The 21,550-nt window shown below is 42.1% G+C and overlaps 1 protein-coding gene across 1 annotated transcript; it reads right to left on the reverse strand.

The window, feature by feature from the left end:
- Positions 1 to 5,109: 5,109 nt before the first annotated feature.
- Positions 5,110 to 19,147, reverse strand: LOC310791431 (receptor for retinol uptake stra6-like; the record flags this gene model as incomplete). The annotated part of the gene is made up of 17 exons (XM_083653128.1): positions 5,110 to 5,346; positions 6,984 to 7,135; positions 7,873 to 8,036; positions 8,851 to 8,952; positions 9,060 to 9,177; positions 10,170 to 10,303; positions 11,109 to 11,184; positions 11,308 to 11,470; positions 11,797 to 11,858; positions 12,353 to 12,432; positions 12,858 to 12,925; positions 14,115 to 14,222; positions 14,387 to 14,553; positions 15,151 to 15,290; positions 15,449 to 15,534; positions 17,876 to 17,942; positions 19,059 to 19,147. 17 exons carry the CDS (start codon positions 19,145 to 19,147, stop codon positions 5,110 to 5,112), a joined length of 2,013 nt encoding a protein of 670 aa, XP_083509254.1.
- Positions 19,148 to 21,550: the final 2,403 nt, after the last annotated feature.

The following is a 21,550-nucleotide window of genomic DNA, read 5'->3' on the forward strand; positions in this document are numbered from 1 at the left end:
TGTTGTTGATGTGTGCACTGATTACCCCGGGCTGAACGGGGCTGAACCAGGTGAGGGAAAGAGAATTTCCGTGTTCGTCCTTTGAGTGGTGACGTTATTGACGTATATATCCCCATCGACTCAAAAGTGTAGTCTCATTTAGCCGTTTGCTAGCTAGCCGCCCTTTTAACGATATGTAAAAGCTTCAAAACTCATAAAAGTGGTCTTCATGTGTGAAGATGATGATGTTACTAAACACTGGTTCGCGTTTGATTAAGCCAGCGTTGCCCAGAGAGATTATTAGAAGCATCGCGCCAAAAACCCATTCAAAACTCCCATAGACGAAAACTGTGAAGAACCAGGGCTGTTAGCATCGATGATTTCCGGACTCGTTACTGCGGCTCTCTATTTGATGCATTTAAATCCCCATAGACTTTTCCACTGATGAACCAAAATGGCGGCAATTTCTGGTTAAGCCTACAAAAATGCGTCATCCCTGCGGTACTCTATACCAGTGTTAAGTTTGTGCCAATTGTCCAAATGCCTCTCTGTTTCTGCACACAGTCAGCATAGTTGGAGATACCAGGGGCTGCTTTTCCTCTTTCAGAAGAAACCATTTCCTGTATTAAAAACAACTCCCAAAGAGATAATCCATCACAGTAAACATAAAACATGGTTAATTTATGCTTATTTATTTTAATGTGCAACACATTACACATTACTTGAAAGAAAACACTTTAGGTCCAAAATAAACCAAAGTAGGCCACTGGAGCACACGGATCCTTTTGAAAAACCTTTTTTATTGAAAGACTAAGGTTTCGACGCCATGCGTCTTCATCAGAGACATTACACATTACATTACAGCAATAGTCAAATGCAAGCAAGTAAAATGCAATATAAAATGACAATAATAAAATGATAAGAAATAGTAAAATGCAATGAGCACAGACAGACAATCGCTTGGTCAGCTAGTCCTCTAGCTGGCCTATAGCCCAAATATGATCTGATCAGTATAACTCTATATTTTCAAAAAACACACATAAAGTAAAGTCAAAGTGATGTTGTAATGTGTGTGTGATGGTGTGTGTGAGTGCAGATGGGATCTGAGCTTCCGTTTAAAACCAACCCTCCCATTGATGGAAGAAATATTTCTTGGTAGACAATTCCAAGACGCTATAGACCTGTAGGCTATATGATGGCTTTCTTCATGTAGTTCATATTTTGGGTAAAGTCAACTGACCCCCACTCGTCCCTCTGTGTGTGGGAATACTTGAACTATAAATTATGTTGTTGAAAAGAAATTTAGGAGTTTGGGGTATGAATAACTATATATATAAACTATATATAATATAATAGTAGGTTGGCCTGTGCGACCGGTTTGAGTGTGGAGTCGCATACAAAAACCTGGAAGAGCAAGTACTGTACAGCTCTGGCCTTGTGTACAAACATTTAGCATTTCTGATATTGATTGAAAAACATAAAAATGAATGGATCTCAAGAATGAGTGTTTTCATCTCAGCACTATGATAAAAAAAAACAATTATAATGTTATAAGATCTAATGACATATGGCATACATTGTCATTGATTGATTGATTTTATTAGTAACAAAGAAGGGGCGATTGTTAGTTATACAGGCGGACAAGGGTTACAGTCACAAAACACACAACACTGGGTGAATGTGATGGTGCTGCTGGGGGGGGATCCACGCTGTATGGGAGCAGACATTGCAGAATTGACCTTTTTCACAGGGGCCATTTTGTGTTGAAAAGGCAGAATAAAGACAGGTGGAAGCAAAACACTAATGAGGGTTTCCACATTCCAATCATGGAAGTTTGAAACCCTCATTAGTGTTTTGCTTGCACCTGTGTTTATTCTGCCTTTTCGACACAAAATGGCCCCCGTGAGAAGGGTTTATTGCAAGTCTGCTGGTATTGTGTTGCACATGGCAAAAAGCAATACATGCAAACACTGGTTTAGGTTAACCGTAATGCTACTGAGCAAGGGGATATGTAAATTAGACGTCGACATGACTAAATAGGCTACAACTCTAAATGATAGGTGTTCTCTGTTAAAACTAATTAAATGTGTGCTGGCATGCTGGGAGTGCACTAGTTCAAACAGTACCCTAAAATATAGAAACGTAGGCTAATCCTTATTGGAGTTTTAAATGTTTTGAATAAACACTGTTGTTTCAAATAGCAAAGCAATGGGTTCTACATCTGGCTTTCAGGTCTTTATGTCCAGTAGGCTAATATTGTGCATATTTCATGTGAAGATAATCGTCAATGTTATAATAATGTGTTCTTTATTAAAATGTGAATAGATGTTATCCCTCTTCATCCAGACTAGAGAGAAAACGAATTTAAATGTACTGGTTAAAGCAATTATGAGAGTGTATGTGAGTTTATTGTAGCCTATACCTATGCTGTTATATTTAGGACCATATTTAATGTCCATCTTGCTGCTCCAAAATGGTTGTGGTGCTGTTGGCCTTAAGATGTGAGTGGTGATATAGGCTACTGCGTTTTGTGTCAATATTCTTGAGTCAAAATGCCATGTGAGAGTCTGCTGCTGTATTCTCTTTTCGTCTCACTCCTGTAATTCACATTGTCCATTTTCATCAAAAATATCCTCAAAATGTCCTCATGATCTACCTTCCTGTGTGCCTCAATAAAGTTTTGTCAAATATTGAATGATTCTCTCTCTCTCTCTCTCTCTCTCTCTCTCTCTCTCTCTCTCTCTCTCTCTCTCTCTCTCTCTTTAATCTATAATCTTTATAATGGTCTGCTCCTGTCCAAGCTCTTTCCTTTGATGTGGATCATCATACAGTATGATTGTGACCAGACCAGATAGAACATGAAAACAGAGGGAAGCTCTGGTGCTCTTGGTTTGTCCAGACCTCACACAAGGAGTGTTTCCAGGTAATAATCCCTACGTCTCCGTAGACGTTTGGTTTCATCGAAAGCCCAGTTTACACGAAAGATTCACAACGAGACAGAACCGTTTCAGAAAGTTGCGGGGGAAAAGTTGCAGCGGTGTAAACTGGCCCGTCTCATCTCGACTCCGGGCCGGCTGATGGCGTCGCCGCCAGCAATTCAGCATGTCAAGTTGCAGGGGCTGGTTGCAAGTAGTTGCAAGCAGTTGCAAGTTGCATCCAGTCTCGTCGTAAATCTTTGATATTACCATCTTTGTCATCGTTGCCATCTTTAAACGCATTTCCGCATTATTACCATACGTTTCTGGCCCTGTTAGCCTATTACATGAATGTCATTCTAATACCCAGATATACCGATTGTTAATTACAACTTACAAGCTATTACCTGGTATTACTGGTATTACGTTGGTAATTATTTCTTTATTATCACACTATTACCCCCTTATTGCCATGTTGTTACCGAGCTGTAAAGTGCTACTGGCCCCGGCTTAGGCAACCACCAAACCCCTCAAGAGAAGGCCCTGTCTACCACAAAGAGACCAATCAGGCAACCCAAGTGTCTATTTTTATTTGAAAAATAGACTCACTTTTTCGACGCGACTTTGGCGATACTAGTCACAACTACTAACACCTCCAGTAATTTCCCACTGTTGTTGTGAGACGAGTTGACGTCTTCTATGCAGTGTGTTTTTGCGTTAACGTTATTAGAAACGGAGACGCAAAAGGAAGTGACGGTGGCAGGAGAGGCGCGCTGTACAGGAAGCCGGGAGAAAAGGTAGGGCTGTCCCAGAGTCTTGGGTTCCCAGATTGCAAAGAGACAAAAAGAACACACAATGGCAAATCATGGTAATGATAAATATACACATTCACTTTCAAACGTGACTCCTGGCCCGGGTGGAGAGTCTTACGTCTACAATATCTCTGCCGCTGTGTACTAACTGATCTGAGGTCTGTGACTGGCTCTGAGTCACTGAAGGACTCATTACAGTACAGATATCTGAAATGATCTGAGGTCTGTGGAAGGGGTTTGAACTTTTCTAGCAAACCATTTTCAACCACATTTACTTTTGCTATTGAACCTAGATATTTTCAGCAGGTAGAGTTCACCCATCAAGAGATCATCAGGTCAACAACAGAGCAGATGGTCCAGTGGTTAGAGAGCCTTGTAAACTGAAGATGACCGGTTTAAATGTGTGTAGTCACTCTGGGCCTGAGGCAAACCTCCTTTATATTAGCAGTTCATCACTGACCCATATGTGGTGCTAGTGAGCACATTTGCTTTTAGTGTGCTAGAGATGTTTGAAAATTCCAACAAAACACCACACGATTCAAAGCACTTATTAATCCCTGTTAAAAGTAATTAGTTTAGCATTACTTATTACACCCTAAAACCATCGGATTACCTGTGTTCATTGGGCTGATAAATATTACGGAATAATGACAAACACTCACCCTTTTTTATGTTTTTTAGTAAATACAGAACCTGCAGCATTAAGTCAGACTATGTCACTCTGCTGTAATTCTGATATTTCCAACATGACTTATAAGTAGAACATGAGGGGAATCTTATTAGATATTACAGTTAAAGAAGCTAAAGAATGAAACACAAATAACACCAGATGTTAGATCAGTAACTATAATGTGATGATTGAAATTACAACAGTAATGCCTTATTTTACTCCATTACCGGAAATAAGTAATGTGATTACAGTGTTACTTTGTACCGCGTTACCACCAACACTGGACACATTTTCTTTTCTCTCTTTATAGATTGCTTGGGTTTACCCTAACTGACTTTTCAGTTGATGCTCATGCTAAGCTCGATCGCTTACAATCCAAGCCAGTTACTATCTGGACCGTCAGGGTCTGTCAGTTACTATCTGGACGTCAGTTAGCCGCGGTCTGTCAGTGACTATCTGGACCGTCGGGGTCTGTCAGTTACTATCTGGACATCAGTTAGCCGGGGTCTGTCAGTTACTATCTAGACCGTCAGTTAGCCGGGGTCTGTCAGTTACTATCTGGACCGTCAGGGTCTGTCAGTTACTATCTGGACATCAGTTAGCCGGAGTCTGTCGGTTACTATCTGGACCGTCAGGGTCTGTCAGTTACTATCTGGACGTCAGTTAGCCGGGGTCTGTCAGTTACTATCTGGACCGTCAGTTAGCCAGGGTCTGTCAGTTACTATCTGGACTGTCAGTTAGCCGGGGCCTCGGGGGCCCGGGCAGTGTCGGCAGCTGGCTGGCTGGCTGGCTGGCCGGGCTCCTTGGCGCTGCGGCTTAGCGTCCCGTTCAGGTCAGACGTGTGCAGCTGGAAGTGCTTCCTGGAGCCCAGCAGCTGCGGGTTGTTGACCAGAGTGTACAGCAGCTGCCAGCGACACCGGACCCTCCGCCTGTCGGCCGCCCTGCTCTGCTGATTCTCCTGTGGCGCCACCTGAATGCCTGAAAGACAGAGGAGCAGGCCCATAGACCGTATATTAATATATGAACGGAGCTACCTACCGCGACGCCATTGGTTTTTGGATTCGCGTTTTGAACCCTCCAGGTTGGCATTTTCGCCGTTGCCATCTTGCTTATTTGGAGCCAGAAGTGACGTGAAAAGAGCACCACAGGAAGGAGTCCGGAAGTAACATGGAAGGCGAAAGTCCCGGACTTCCTGGATTTTACGGGGAAAAGTCGATGGGGTTTTAGAATGGGGATTTCACTTAAATGCATAAAATAAGGTCTGTGGTTAACAAAAATTATGGGAGGGTAAATCTGGGTTCAGCAGGATAATCTTCACAAACGTGAATCACGTTTATGACTTTTGAAACGTAAATGCGTTTTTTTAACGTGATTTTTAGAAAAGGATTTGAAAGGGATAAAAGTGATTCATGTTTGTGAAGATTATCCTGCTGAACCCAAATTACCACTCCCATAAACGGGACTTCTACAAAAATACGTCATCCCTGCGGTACTCTATTTGGACGATAAGAGCCGCATCGCGGCTAGGAGTGAGGAGCTAGCCCATTGGCTAAACTAGACACTGAGGGGTCAAGGGTCATGTATATCGTTAACGCAGAGGTGGGGACTCGAGTCACATGACTTAGATGATTTGAATTGCTTGACTTGGGTCCTGGTGACTTGGGACTTGTATTTTGATGACTTGAAAAGGTTTGTCAAGTCTTGACTTGAGATCTTGTGTTTGTGTAAATGACTTAAAGATTGAAAGCGATTATTTCAACAGCCAACTGAATTTAAATGTGCGACTGAATTTGTATGGAATGGCTGAAACTGATGATAGAAAATTTAGAAATCAAACTCATGTTCTTACCAAGTTTTTATCCTATTGAAAGTTTAAAACTATATTGTATTAAAACGCCTTCGTTTTCTTTAAGATATTAAACTGCTACTGGACTCTTGATTTGTTCTGACTTTACATTCTGCATTTAGACTTGAGACTTGACATTAATGACATGGACTTAACTTGGTAATCTACATTTAGACTTGGGACGTGACTTGAGACTTGTGCTTCCAGACTTGAGACTGACGTGAGACTGATGTTGATGCAGGCCCGGCGTTGAGGCCCCAAACTGCCCCCCCCCCCCCACACACACACACACATAAAAAAAAAAAAAAAAAAAGTGGCTAAAAACGTTTTTCCGTTTTAAAGTTTTAAAGTTTAAAACGGAATCTGGCTGTCATTAGGCATTGATTAACTGAATGCTATTGCTAACTGTTACTTTGAACATCCATTTGCAATGATTCTGGCTGGATATTAACTATTGTAAATTTGTCACAATGAATGCAATTTGTGCGCAATGTGTAAATACATTTAATATTAATTGTTTAGGCCTAATTATTTGTAAAGTCACAACACATTAGAGATGTGTGTAGTTCTTCATAGATTTAGCCTCTTCATTTTGCTCTCAAATGCACCAGGTTGACGAATTTTACTTTAAAATGTACAAAATCTTCTTCCGGGGGAGAATCCCCCCGGACCCCCCTTGGGTAGCTTGGCCCCCCCAAGCTAGGGGCAGGCCCCCTCTGTAATTTGGGTCTGGAGCCGGGCCTGTGTTGATGTGATGGCACATCTAGGTCTCTACCTTCTTCAGCATCACGCATCTTCTGTCCAGCGCTGCCTCCTTGGACCAGCGGGTCCAGCAGCAGCCCGCAGAAAGCCTTCATCACCGGATGAGACTGGCTGACCTCCACCTTCAGGAAGTGGGCGTAGCATCGGTAGGCTAGGAGGGGGAACAAGACTGAAGTCAGGCTGAGCTTATAAATTTGGTTACATATTCTTAGTGGATTACTGAAGTTGCGTATGGGGCAACAGAGGCTTTTCCACCCTGACAAGAATAAAACACACTGGATTGGATACCTGTAATATTTGAGTGTAAAAATAGTTTTTATTTTTAATTTTAATAAATAAAGTAAAAATAGTCAAATTAATCAAGTTTCCTCCTGATGAGCTGTGACTACTGTATGTTCCTCAGTAGAGCTCGCTCCCAACACTATGGGGGAGGTGTGACTGTAACTGTCTGGTTTGGTTTCACATTTTCATGACTGGACCTGAAATGCAACCTAAGACCTGCTTGATCTGAATCTGTTGTTCACATTCTTGCCACTTTTTGGCCCAATTTGATCTGATTATCTCAACATTTGTTCAGTTTCGTTATAGAGCTGCCCTTCTACCACCGGGCTCTGCTGATTGGCCAAAAAGTTGGATGCCGTTCTTTGAATCAGTTCGTACTTTGCCTTTTGTGAGAAGTCACGCCCACTGCCACGCCCCCCCTTTGGCTAGTTGGTATCACAAATTAATCAGCTCTTCTTCACCCCGTCACCAATCTTTTGACAAATTTTGTGTAAATCCATTGCTAGCTTTTTGAGAAATCCTGCTAACGGACAAACAGGGCGAAAACAAAAACCCTGTCCAGCTCCAGAGCTAAGAGTAGCAGCGGACTGACCCGACATGCAGTACCTGGGTCGTAGGACTCTGAAGTGCGGTGCATCAGACTGATGTCAATGCGGCCAAGATGGAGGATGTTGTACAAAGCAGTTATCACCATTCTCCATATGGCGACGATCAATCCGATCAGAGTGTTGATGAGGAACAGCAGATATGTGAGAAGGAACAGGCTGCCTCTGGAAACCACCGGCAGAGATTTCAATACAAACCAAGACTGTTGTGGTAGCAGTTCAGTCTCGCAAACCCACATCAAATCATTACAATATCTCAAGGATAAACATGAAAATGTATTTGTGTAGCACCTCTATAGTGTTAGTGCTTCACAAAACAAATACAAAACACTGGAGTAAAACAGAATAAAAACACAAAGAATGATCAAAAAACAATAAAAACAAGTGTGAATTTGCAATAGCTGAGACCATACATGTAGACATGTATCCACACATACACCCCACCCCAAATTTCCAAAATGCAGGATGGTAGGTGTTGGACATGCCCTCCTCTGCCTCTGTGCATTTTACCCCCCCCCCCCCCCCCCCTCCTCCCCCCCACACACACACACACCAATTTGCACACACACCTTTACACACACATGCCAGATTTTATCCTCCTAGAGAAAGGGACATTTGTGTGGACCAACCGACCAACCGACCTATAGGGCTACTAGCTATGAAAATATGAGGGGGAATTGATTGATTGGTTGATTGGTTGGTTGATTGATTTAAAATAGGACCTCAAATCCCACAGTAAAACCAAATCATGACTTCAGGCTTTAATATCGGACATTTTGGCACAAATAACGTGATTTCTCTAATATTCTACAGAACAGAAGACAGATTATTGTTTTTCTAGTTTTTGTGTGGAACAAAGAAACAACACTGTGAATGTACTGCTGTTTTATTGTTACTGTGTGTGAATGTCTGTGCACTATAATGTTCCAGATGAATCTCCTAAATGGATCAAGTTAAACGTGAACTTGAACTGAAATACCTGTTGTTCAAGTCTCTGGTACCGGCTTCCTTTTTGATGAACACATACTTAGCAGTCACATGCTGAAGTGCTGTGACCAGAACCAGCGTGACCCAGGCCGGCCTGAAAGAACACATAGTTGGGACAGAAAATATGTGATATTCTTGTCTGGTTAGTAAAGTAATACGACTAAAAAATAATAACAACCACATCCGAAGGCGCTGACTCACCATGCCTTTGCAGCAATTTGGAAGAGGATGAGGTTGCGGCCATAAAACATGGGGATAAGAATCAAAAACACCAGGAAGACGAAACAGATGAAAAATACAACAGTCTGGATTATCATTCCTGCCAAGAAAACATAAAATAGTATTTTAATACCTAAATATCCAAAAGACAATATCAAATTCTATTAAATGGAAATCTTGGTAACACTTTGCAATAAGGGTATTAATTAAGGGTTAGTATCAAGGGTTAGAACCATTAACCAACCCTTCATAAACAGTTAACTAATGTGTCTAGGAATCATTTTACTAATGGTGTTCATGTTAACTAAGTATTATTATTTAATAGTTTAGGGTTGGTTAATGGATAGGGTTAGGATTAGGATTAGGGTTAACTAAGTGTTCGTTAATAAGCATTAAGCAAGTGTTAATTAATGTTTATTTAGCATTATTAAGCATGAACTAACTGTTGTCGCTATATTTCTGTCTGTCTGAACTGAAGAATGGATTGCTTTGATATTCTTATCTGCTTAAATTCAGTCTTTACTGTTAGCCTGAATGAAAGGGCATGGTGCAGGTTGGAGAATGGGATTTGGGGGATTTTACTTTATTTTATTTAACATCACACATAGCTGCATTTAGCTGCATTTGTCTAGACCATTGGGTCTAGACTCATTTTTGTAACCAGCAGGGGCACTGTTCCATTTCATGGAACTCCCTCTTGTGATGTCACGGGGATGCAAACTGGTCAGCTTTCCGTGACAGTCACCCTTTTCATCCCAAAATAGAAGGATTTCTGAGTGGTTATATGTCTGCCCTGGTATCTGTCACCTTTCTCCCCATGACTTTGCATCCCTCTGTCAGCCCCAGCTGACTGTTCTCTTGTGATGTTACCCCTCTTGTGATGTCACACACGCATTTAGAATGCCATCTTTCCCTCCATATATCTACCCTGCGGCTGTGGGCCTGCGATTTCTCTTTGAGGGGCGGCGGGATTTTCATACTAATCATGAGCCCAAAATGTAAATTCAGATTATTATTTTTACCTGCACCACGCTCTTTAAATCAAAGTCAAATGAACACTGGTTAAATTTGTGCTGTGTGGTTGAACCTTACCGAGGCAGATGATTGCAGCCTGGTAACCTGTCAAGCCCATCCAGCAGACAATACCAGGTTGAGACGGGCGGATGGTCTTCTGGCAGTTATACATGTTGTAAATGTCTCCTCTGTACAATCCTTTGAGGTTTGATCTGAAACAGAATAAACCGTGAGACAGTGTTGTCAGAAAATCTAAAGAAAAAAGAAAAGAAAAGAAAAAAGCAGTGGTGTTAGCATGGAACACAGCACGGTAATTAATTGAATGGTCTTTCCCATTCAATTCAACGTTCTGGGATGGTCGGAGTGGCGGCCATTTATGAATTGTTGGGGCGGTTTCCGTCTTACAGCAAGTCACTGAGGTGAGGTCTCCTTGCTGCCATGTATGGCTCACATGCCAATCTGGGAACCCAGAGTCGATTTTTATTTGAAAAATAGACTCTGGGACAGCTCTACCGTTTTTCCTCAGCTTCCTGTACAGCGCGCCTCTCCTGCCACGTCACTTCCTTTTCCATGTCCCTGCTCCACTGTTTACAGTCTGAATAGAACTTGTGCCACGACTTTGGCGAGTTGACGTCTTCTATGCAGTGTGTTTTTGCGTTAACGTTATTAGCAAAGGAAAAGGAAGTGACGGTGGCAGGAGAGGCGCTGTACAGGAAGCTGGGAAAAAGGGTGGGGCTGTCCCAGAGTCCATTTTTCAAATAAAAATTTACTCTGGGTTCCCAGATTGCTAACATGCTAATGTTGACTAGAAGAGCTAGAGAGAGAGAGAAGTATAACAATGCATTAGCCTCATCACTGAGTTGAGTTTTAAGACTCATCTGCACAGTTCCCAATCAAGTGTGTGACAGACTTATGTTGTCACCATATAGCAAATCCTTAAAATTCCATAATTGCCCTTTTATGCTGTTATAGCCAAATTACCACCATCAAGTTGTGGTATGGAATCATGACACTCACCTGTGAAGAATCACTGAGCGCATCAGCATGACGACACTGACCAGACAGGACAGGGTCATGGCACAGAGGTAGCACACTGTCAGAGACAACAGCATGGTATGACAGAAAAAGAGTCATCTTCTTAAACTTCAGGTAAATTGAGTTGATGATATTTCAGGTAATGTAGCCGACTAGTGGAGACATTTATATAACCACCCACCTTCCAGCAGCCACGTATAGAAAGTCACAATTCTGACCACCTCCATGCGGTCGTCTGATAGGATGATATTAACCCCTTGTAAGAGGAAGGCGATGTTTTCATCAATACCGGCTCGGACAATGTGGAGAGTGGGAACCACCAGGACGACTAAGAGCAAGGCCATCTGAAAGGTGAACACACATTTGGTGCAGTTACAGGCTCACATCATGTGTTCTGCCCCACAAAGACCAACAGAAGTAGCATGATTTTTTTGTCTGCTTAAAAGCTAAATTTCATGACGGTTTAGAATCCATCATATCACAGAAAGTTAGACCTATAAATGCCAACAAATGACCTCCAGTGCCAAACTACCGACAATACTTTTGTCTGCTGGGTTTGTGAGGCAGCTGTCAATGTAACGGCAATTCTATAATAAGCAAAGCTACATGTAGTCACTGTACAGATGTGCTGCAACTACTGATTCAAATGTGGAATTAATGGGCGACTTACATGGTACATTGCCAGAAAGCCAACAAACGCTGACACAGCCAACTTTAGTGGAAAGCAGAACACTGAAAGAAAAAAAGGAACAAGCAAGTAAACATCTTGTTGTTCCCCACCAGTGATGTAGATCCACCCTTGGGGTCAGTCCAATTCATTGTCAACGCCGCCCCCTAGCGGCACAAAGTCAATGTTACAGTGTGACGGACGGACGGGCGGACGGACGGATGGAGACTGATGCATAGCCCCGCCTTTGGTGCGGGACAAACATGGGCCATGTCTTCAAAGTGCAAAACCTTGCTCAATTTCTATGAGCAAAGCAACATTTTCTGCTAATATGCTAACAAGCTAGCAAAACTTCTGTACGGGACAGGAGTCATGTTACCACTTTGCCTTCAAGAAAGAAAAATCTTGCTGTTGATTGACAACCGGTAAAACAACAAATTATTTACATTTCACATAAATTATTAGAACACAGAATAATAATATAGGCAATATAAGGTCATTATAGGCCTAAATATAAATCTACTGTATGTTGTCTACTCTACTGTATGGGTATACTCACCTTTTTCTGGCGTGTAAATATAACCTTTAATTGTGTCCCGTATTCTTTCAGACAGCGTTGGTTTCTCTGTAGTTGAAGAGCTATATAAACACAGAAAATAGATATTTCATGGTAGCCACTTAATCAGTCATATTTAAGTTAAGTTAAATATAAATGCATAGCCTACTCAAAATGTCCACATACTGTAGCTGTTGTACTGTAGCTACATACAATATTTTACCCTAGAATGTAGTTCTACATTCACAGGAATAGCTCCTAGTTTTAGACAAACCGCAATATAAATCAACATGATCAATATTTGGATTTGATATGTGTTTTGGGAAAGCTGAAAACTGATAGCCTATATCAGCTGAAAGCTGATATTTTGTGCTGAAATGTGGACAGGCCAATATTGTCCCAGTAGCCTATATCAGCAAACAAATAATATATCAGTGTAACCAGAATCAATATGTACTGTATATAATCCAACAGAATGAGAGTAAATCAATCTAATATCTCAATTCACCTTGCAGTTGAGGACTTTCTCTTTAGAAGTGACTTCACATAGTCCACGTAGTAGCTGCTGTCAAGGTCCTATGAGCAAACAATACAGAATGTATCACTAATAGGGGTGTCACAATACACGCAGTTCATGATACGATACGATACACGATATTGGGTTCACGATAACGATACGATACGATATTTTAACAATATTCTTTTGCAATCGATTTGTAAGTTGAGGGGGCATCCTCCACGCTAATTTGAGTAATTTCACCATTTTCATCCTCCGTGTCTGCAACGTCCCTCGTCTGTTCAAACAAAGCAATGAAAAGGAGAGCGAGCATGCAATCAGATGCAGATCAGTGCCACCGTGTTCAGCTTCTTTTTCTCGCGATATGAGATTTCATCTCAACGATACATATTGTCACGTTTTGATATCGCGATTTATCGTGGGACGATATATTGTGACATCCCTAATCACTAATGATGAGTCATGTGATGAGGGTGACCTGGTGGGTCGAGGGGTTAACTAGAAGGTCACAGGGCTGAGGGTTGATCTCCTCTGAGGCTCTGACTGTGTACAACCTTGTCAATGTGGGTCTTTGTTGGGTTCAGGATAGTTTCATCTCAAAGGGATATGAAAAGTATTCTCCATTCTGTCTAATGTGGGGACTGGCCACTGCAAAAATTCCTAACAGATATGCTAAAACATCGTCACATGGAGTTCTTATCTAACTCATAAGAAAACATTTTAGACACGTGCAGTGCTGCTGAAACAAATACTCTATTATTGTATAATCTGTTTAGAGAGGGAAAAAAGATCTCTCTCTTGATAATCTGGTCAAGGGTGTTGTGTTAAACCCGCTCTATTCTGCTCAAGCGGCTTAATCTAATCAGGTTTCTTTAGTATATTGTTGAAATTCACATTCCTAACTTCAGCTGCACCAGAGAAGATCCCAGATCAGTTTGCATGACGTTTCACAAACTTTGTTGTAGCTACGTATTATATAAGAAAAAACTAGAAATAACCGCCTTGCGGTTGTATGCGTCCACCAACAAGTCAAGTTGCAGGCTACATCCATGTCTGTCCAGACTCATACAAGCACAAATACCTTGAATCCATGTGACCTTGAACTTTGACCTTTGACCACCAAAATCTAATCAGTTCATCGTTGAGTCCAAGTGGATGTTTCAGCCAAATTTGAAGAAGTTCCCTCAACGTGTTCCTAAGATATCTCGTTAGACAGACGACCTGAAAAGGATCATTGACTTTTCTCACCTCGTCATTTTTTGGTCCTTTGACAAACAGCAAGGGAAACTGGACGCAGAGGTACGCCAGGCAAGCCAGCTGTGGGAGACTAGCAAGCAGAGCGTAATACTTATAGAGCTGCAAAGAGAAAATGGGGACATTGCAATATGTTTAAAAATGATCCACATCGACAAAGAAGTTTTGCAACAATGTCAAAAGGTATTGACCCTTGTCACAAACATGGATTTGAAAATTGATGTGTGATATGAATATTCATGTTTTTCTATACAATGCTATCTCACCTCGGGGGTCTTGGGACAGTCAAACTTCTGCCAGAGCAAAACCCCAAAGTGGCTCAAGGAGAGAAGAGTGCCGAACACGTAGCCTGCTTTGTGTTGCAGAGTGCTGCAGAGCAGCAGTGGGTAGTACAGGACGGGATAGTAGAAGATAGAGGTGATCTTCATGTACTCTGAAAAACAAGAGCTTCGGTTATTCCCTTTTACCCCCCCCCCCCCCCCCCCGATACTTTTTGTTTTTTAATTCCCTCCCTGATTTCTTTCATCCCATTTTCATCCCCCATTAGTGCTAATTTTAATTTATTTATCCTGGTTGCTGCTCCACCCTCTGCCGATCTGGGGAGAGCCGAAACTGGCTCCAAGCTTCCTCCGAGACATGGGCAGCTAGCCAGCAGCTTCTTTTCACCTGACAGCCAGGGAAGCTTCACCGGTAGGACATAGCACATGGGAGGATCACGCTATTCCAACGAGTTCCCCTCCCTCCAAACAGGCGCCCCAAACGACCAGAGGAGTCATCACTTCAGCGAACAGGATATTGCATGTTTTGGTGAGGGGTTCCTAAATGAAGGAAACCCCCAGGGGGGCACGGGGAGAACATGCAAACTCCACACAGAAAGGCCCTTTTGGTGGGCACTTCGAGGACATGTGGACGGGCACGCACTCCTTCAGCGCTCACAGCGTCCCAGGTGGGAATCGAACCCAGGACCTATTAGCTGAGAGGCGACAGGGGAGAGAGAGAGAGAGGGGAACTAAAACGTACAAATCTTCACCTTTGATTTCCGCTGGAGTATCTCTGGAGAAAGGCAATGGGTCCGGGGCGATGACCAACATGGCCAGCTTGCTGAAGACAAGCCCAAAGACGGCCATGGCCACTCCTTTGTTCTGGGTCTGGTCCAGGAAGTTGACTGGACTGGGGGGGATTCACACGACGACATTACATTATGATTTGGATGCATTGTTAGCTGCAAGAGGCAACAGAGCTTGCTGTTTTCACCAACAGCTGACTCTGGAGCCAGTTGGCTGTGAGTCAAAGTTCTAGTAGAGAGAGACAAATTGACCTACACTCACCTGAAGATACTGGAAGATCCTCTTGTGAATCCTTGGCATAGTCTGTTTTTCCTGGTGAGGACTGCTAGGATTAACATTACAACCACCTGTGGGGGAGAATACATTTAGTATGACTGCTGCTATACTGTGAGGCAGAGGAGCCACAGACTGGGCCATACAATACATTTGACATTGATGATGCAGATGTCTGATCAAGCCAATACAAATAAATAAATGAAAACACCATTACCAGTCGCCTTGGTTAGGCCTGAGCGTTGACAGTAAGATCAGAAAGTCCCTGCATGCCAAAACTACTAAATGACAAACTAAATTATATTCTAACACAGTGCGTTCACACTGCGCCATGATTTTGTTTTATAGACGAGAAGTCGATTCCAGGCATCAAAGAGGCCATTTACACCTGGCGTTAACATGTGTTTTCTGTGATCAGATTGCAATCAAATTGTGTTTCATCACTTGAAAGTACAGGTGTAAACACCCCCAAAACGCATTGAAGAAGGATTGCAATCTGATCGGCCAAACCACCTCCGGAGGTGGTCAGTTATGCATTGTGTACACATTGAACACAAGTGTAAAATTCAATGTGTCCTCTCAATCTGAATACAGCAACTTTATGCGGATTGAGAGGACACCCATTTCTGCAATCTGATTGCAATCAGATTGCAGAAAATGCATGTTAACGCCAGGTGTAAATGGAATCAGGCTGAAGTGATAAAATACAATCTGATTGCAATCTGATGGCAGAAAACGCATGTTAACGCCAGGTGCAAATGGCCTCTTTGATTTAAACTACAACTACTACTTCTCAAAAACTATGCTTGGTGAAAGGCATCGTTGGGGTCGATGGTAAGCTGGAAAATGAATTTATTTATTTTTTATTTTTATGTTTATTTTTTATTCATGCTTCCTCATTAGTGAGCTGTGTTATTTCAGTAAAAGGTAATCAATTCAACAAAATGTCATCTTAGGAACGACTACGCAATCAAAGCAGTCGGTCGGAACAGAGCGACATTGGGCCGAGCGTTCCTTCTGACTGCAGCCTCTTGTTATTTCTCATCAGCGTTGACCCGGCTGTCACAGTTCATTACATGTCGTTTACCAGACAGGGACATTGGGCCGTGTCTGTTCCATGAGCGAAGAGTTTCTTGACCAAAGTCGAGTGGCCTTTTTACTTGTCATTTGGTACCGGGCAGAATGATGGTAAACATCGTTAAGAGTGAAAGTCTGCCTGAAACTTGGGCAGCTAACGGATTCACAGAAGAAGAAGACGATGAACACTGAGTGAATGAGGTCACGAAACCTCCTTTGCTTTACATGGAAGAGGAGAAGAAAGGGAACTATTTGGTGAATCATTTTCAATAGGCTATTTGCAATGGGATGTTTTGCCTGTACTGTATATAGGCCTACTCTGATCTGTGAACTGTTTATTATTATTTTTTTTTATTTAGAAGTTTATTTCAGGGACAACGCACAAAAAACATTAATCTCAGGAGAGAAAAGATGCATTGCACTAGATTTGCTATTTTACATCTCCAGTCCCTTGTTCATACAATTTAAAACAATACAATAATAATCAACAATTCATTATTTGTTGTCTTCCATAGTCAATTCCAACAGAGATTGTTTTTATACTTGTACTTTTTAATATACTGTGTTTATAGCCTACAACTTTCTTTAGATACTAAGAGGCCATATTCAATACATTTTAATTAAATAAAACTTTTTATTGTCACTATCAGTTGAAAAGCTTGTATCTCCAAAGGAAAAACAGCCTTATTTTCAGCTTGACGAGGACTTGTGCTTTTTTTTTAACTTTATCCATCAGGTTGTGAAAGAGTTTCATAATAAGCTCAAGAGGTCAGAGCATTTTCTCAAGCCATGAAGGAACCATGCAGGGACGTGCACAGATAGACCCCAGCTGGTGCCCAAGCACCTGCCCTTTTGGCCTCTGAAAGTGCCCTTGTCGCAAGACATGACCGCGGCCAACATTACTGTGTTTCAGAGGCTGTAGCGGACTCAGTTCTAAAGCTGAAGTGAAGATCCTGATGTCTTCCGAAACTAGAATGCCTAATGCATCCGTTGGTGCCAACCATATCGTGCTGGCTTGTTGGGAAGGGTGCTAAATAACGCTCCAAATCGAGGCAACATTTTGGCGAGGGAAAAACTGGCATGGCCATTTTCAAAGGAGCCCCTTGATCTCTTACCTCCAGATATCTGAATGAGAATGGATTCTTCAACCGTGCAATTGTTCAACTAAAATTAAAATCCCCCAAATTGTTACGAGTTACGAGATTCTGATCACCGATTGAGGTAACGCTAAAATAGACCGCTACACTGTTTTCATGGTCGACTAATCCACATTGAAAAGTTCTTATGATTTGCCTTCCCTTTTGCCCCTGCGTATACTTGACTCCTGCTTATACTTACAGATATTGACAGCATGCATATGTGGAAGAGCTGGTCGTCCGCTGTGGGGTCGCATGGTGCAACAATGCTGTGATGAAAAAGATAAGTAAACTCCTATACGTGCGGTTCATTTTACAAACACAACCACAGTCAGATGTCAATAGTGTCATGTGACAGAATGGGAAATGGATTCATGAACGTATTAAAATGTCTTAATCAGAGAATTTTCCCACATTTTAAACTGATCACTTGTGCTGTAGATACATACTGTACATACAGTAATGAATGTGATTATTATTGGAACAGTAATGAGTAAGGTTTGTATAAAGAGTGACTTGCAGTTTTATGAGTGGTTTTGGCTATAAAAGAGGTTTCAAGGCATTCAGTTAGTGTTTAAATTGAAATGATACAGAAATCTCATCTGTTTCTCAGCTGACAGGAATGCTTACAAGTCCAGAATTGGAAATCAAGTTGAATCTCCACCTTTCTATTGTCATACACTAAGCTATAGACATACAATGCTTTTTGAATACAGAATAATAAACTATGTCAATAAATAATCGAATGGGGAATGAACCGAGATTTAAAGGGTGGAAGTAACTAATTACATGTACTCACATTACTGTAATTAAGTTGCTTTTTGGCATTTTCCAAAGTCAGTCATTTTACTTTTACTTAAGTCCATTTTCACTGCAGTTTTATCCTTCACTTGACAGATTTTGTCCCTCCATCAGCAACAGAAATTGGATTGTAAACTGACGATAAACAGTCAGGCGTCTGTGTCAGATGTCATTCTCCAGCCTGCCCACCAGAGGCCCTCGGACTTTCTGGTGTGCTCCTCCCCTCCGATGTTCCCTCCACACCTGCCCTGCATTCGTCTTCGTTAGCCCTGCTTCTTCTCCCCACCAATCAGCTCTCCTTGTTTCTCCCCACTCACCAGCTGTCCCTTGTCTAGTTAATTTGTTACTTTAGTATTTTAGTCTTTATATTAGCAGTTAGTGGACAGTAGATGAAAAATAGTAGACAGGCTATGTAGAGATATTCTAACAGGTCCTTTGTAGTTGGATTGTCATCACTTGTTGCACATTCTAGTTCTTCACCACTGATAGATTTTGAGCTTCCCAGTCCAGAGAACAGATCAATTTACTTTAACCCCACACATCTTCTGCTCTGATTTTCCATAGCATCTCACTCTCACACTCACTCTTTAGGTGGTTTGGTCGGCTCTAGGAAGTCGGAGTAGTCGTAGTAGTTATATTCAAACGGCTCCGGATCCGCCTGGCTCTGACTCATCGTGGCAAAACTCCAGATCCTTCTCCCAAAGATAGGAAACCCTCTGCAGATAGCTCGGAACGGTGACTGGTGGTCGGTGCTCGAGGTTCCTCCAGTCAGGAACCCTGGCTCACTGCACTGCTGCTGGTGAGATGTGGCAAGAGGGCGGGAGTTCAGCCCAACACATTCCAGCCAAATCCAGCTTGAGTGCTGGAACGTGGTGTGAACCTGTTTGCCTCCCTCTGCCACTGACTTAAGAGCCTAATCTCATAAGACGATGAAAACCACTGGCTCAAACAGCAGGGCGCTTTGTGTTGAAAGGGCTTGGGGGGAAAGGAGAGAGAGAAGGTTGGTTGTTTGACACGTGAGGTGAGGCCTCCGCTTAGGACGTGCGCTTGATACTGTATGGAGAGAAGACAGGAAGCAAGAAGACAGGTGTCTCCTCTCCGTCTCTGCAGTTTAGATAAGAGTGGTGCACAGTGCATCCAAAATCATCAGATGCAATCTTCCACCCCTAGCAGAAATATACAAGGCTAGGCTTAAAAAGAAGGCCCTGAAAATGTTAAGGGACCCCTTTTGCACCCAGCAAACAACCTCTTTAACCTCCCGCCCTCTCAGACAAGATTCAGAAGTGTTCAGACCAGGGGGCGGTTGCACAAAGCACCTTAAGTTAAGATTTTCCTTAGAGTCTGATTTAAGGTGTAAAATCGGTTGCACAAAACACCCTTAAATCTTCTCCTTAAGGTTAAACATTTTAAGGAAAACGTAAGCTCAAGATTTAAGGGTGTTTTGTGCAACCGATTTTATTTTATGGACACCTTAACTCGGACTCTAAGAAAATTCTTAACTTAAGGTGCTTTGTGCAACCGGCCGCAGAACATCCAGATTTCACAACAGCACATACCCTGATGCTGTCCGCCTTCTAAACACCCTTAATCTTACACACTAACAGTACAATTCAGATAATGCACTTGTAGCACTTTCCAGCTGGGCCTACATTGCACTTTAAACACTACAGTATATAGTAGATATTTATAAAACGGCTCTCTCAAATCAAGCAATCTGATTGGTTCACAGCCATTGTATAATTCCAGTAACCGAGTTCAATAACCCATGGCCATGGGTTATTGGTTGCCATGGCAACTCTCTTACTAAAAGGCAGCTCTGCGCTCGAGCTCCGTGTTGGGCTTTCCAGAAAGCTCTCAGCTTCTCAGCAAGCGCCAGGATTGGCCAATGTCAACTTCAGTCTCCAGAACGATCCAATCAAATCACCCGCACGTCTATCTTCTTGCTAGAGGTCCCGCCTTACAGTAGTGTCAAAACAAAAAGCTACTCGCTTGCAGCCAGACGCATGATGGCGCAACTCTCTTAGGCTTTGGTTACCTCAAAAACAAAATGGCGGAGACAGCTTTCAGATCCTTGTGAATCGATCTTCGCTTATAACTTTACTAATACTTAGCAGAAAATGATGTTTTGTACAAGAATAGACGCGGGCTAATGTCTTAACCCCTCTCTCGCGCGCCCTCACTCTTAACCCTGCATTTCTAAATAAGACGTAACGTTACTTGGTGTCGGCATACGGCTCTGGTGTTGAGCTTTGCAAAAAGCTCTCAGCAAGCGCCAGGATTGGCCAATGTCGACTTCAGTCTCCAGAACGATCCAATCAAATCACCCGCACGTCTATCTTCTTGCTAGAGGCCTTACAGTAGTGTTTCAACTGACTCTATCAGAATACGATGCCAGTCGGACTTATAGTATTATTATTATTATATTATTATACTTGGAAACCGTTTTATAAAAGCAATATAGCACTCGAGCAGCGTGTGTTGTGGAATATATCCCGCTGATAAGCTGTTATCCCACTTGGCCTGCGGCCTCGTGGGATAACAGCTTATCAGCGGGATATATTCACCACAACACACTTGCTCTCGTGATATATTGCTTAAATATATATCTCTATATATTAGAGTTGCACTAATGTATTACGATGCAGTCTTGTCATATCATGCTCTTTCCATTGTTCTTTTGTATTGTGTGAATGCATGACTTTATGTGCTTGTCTTTGTATGTGAGCTCACTAAGACAAATCCCAATCAACTTGTTGACATGGTGAATACATCTTGAATCTTGAATCTTCTCTGCTGCTGCTTTTGAATCAGTAGAATCATCAGAGCGATGGCTCTCATCTGACTGACATGCAGTTCTCCACCACTCACCTCGGCCTTGCCTGGCTGTCCATCTTATTTAAAGGTCCTATGTATAAGAATTGGGAAGCAATTAACATTCATTAAGCAATCATTCAATATTTGTCAAAACTTTATTGAGGCACACAGGAAAGTAGCTCATGAGGACATTTTGAGGATATTTTTGATGAAAACGGACAATTTAATTTTGTGAATTACAGGAGTGAGACTATAAAAGAGA

Source organism: Poromitra crassiceps (assembly GCF_964638095.1).
Source record: "Poromitra crassiceps genome assembly, chromosome: 16".
Lineage (NCBI taxonomy): Eukaryota > Metazoa > Chordata > Actinopteri > Beryciformes > Melamphaidae > Poromitra > Poromitra crassiceps.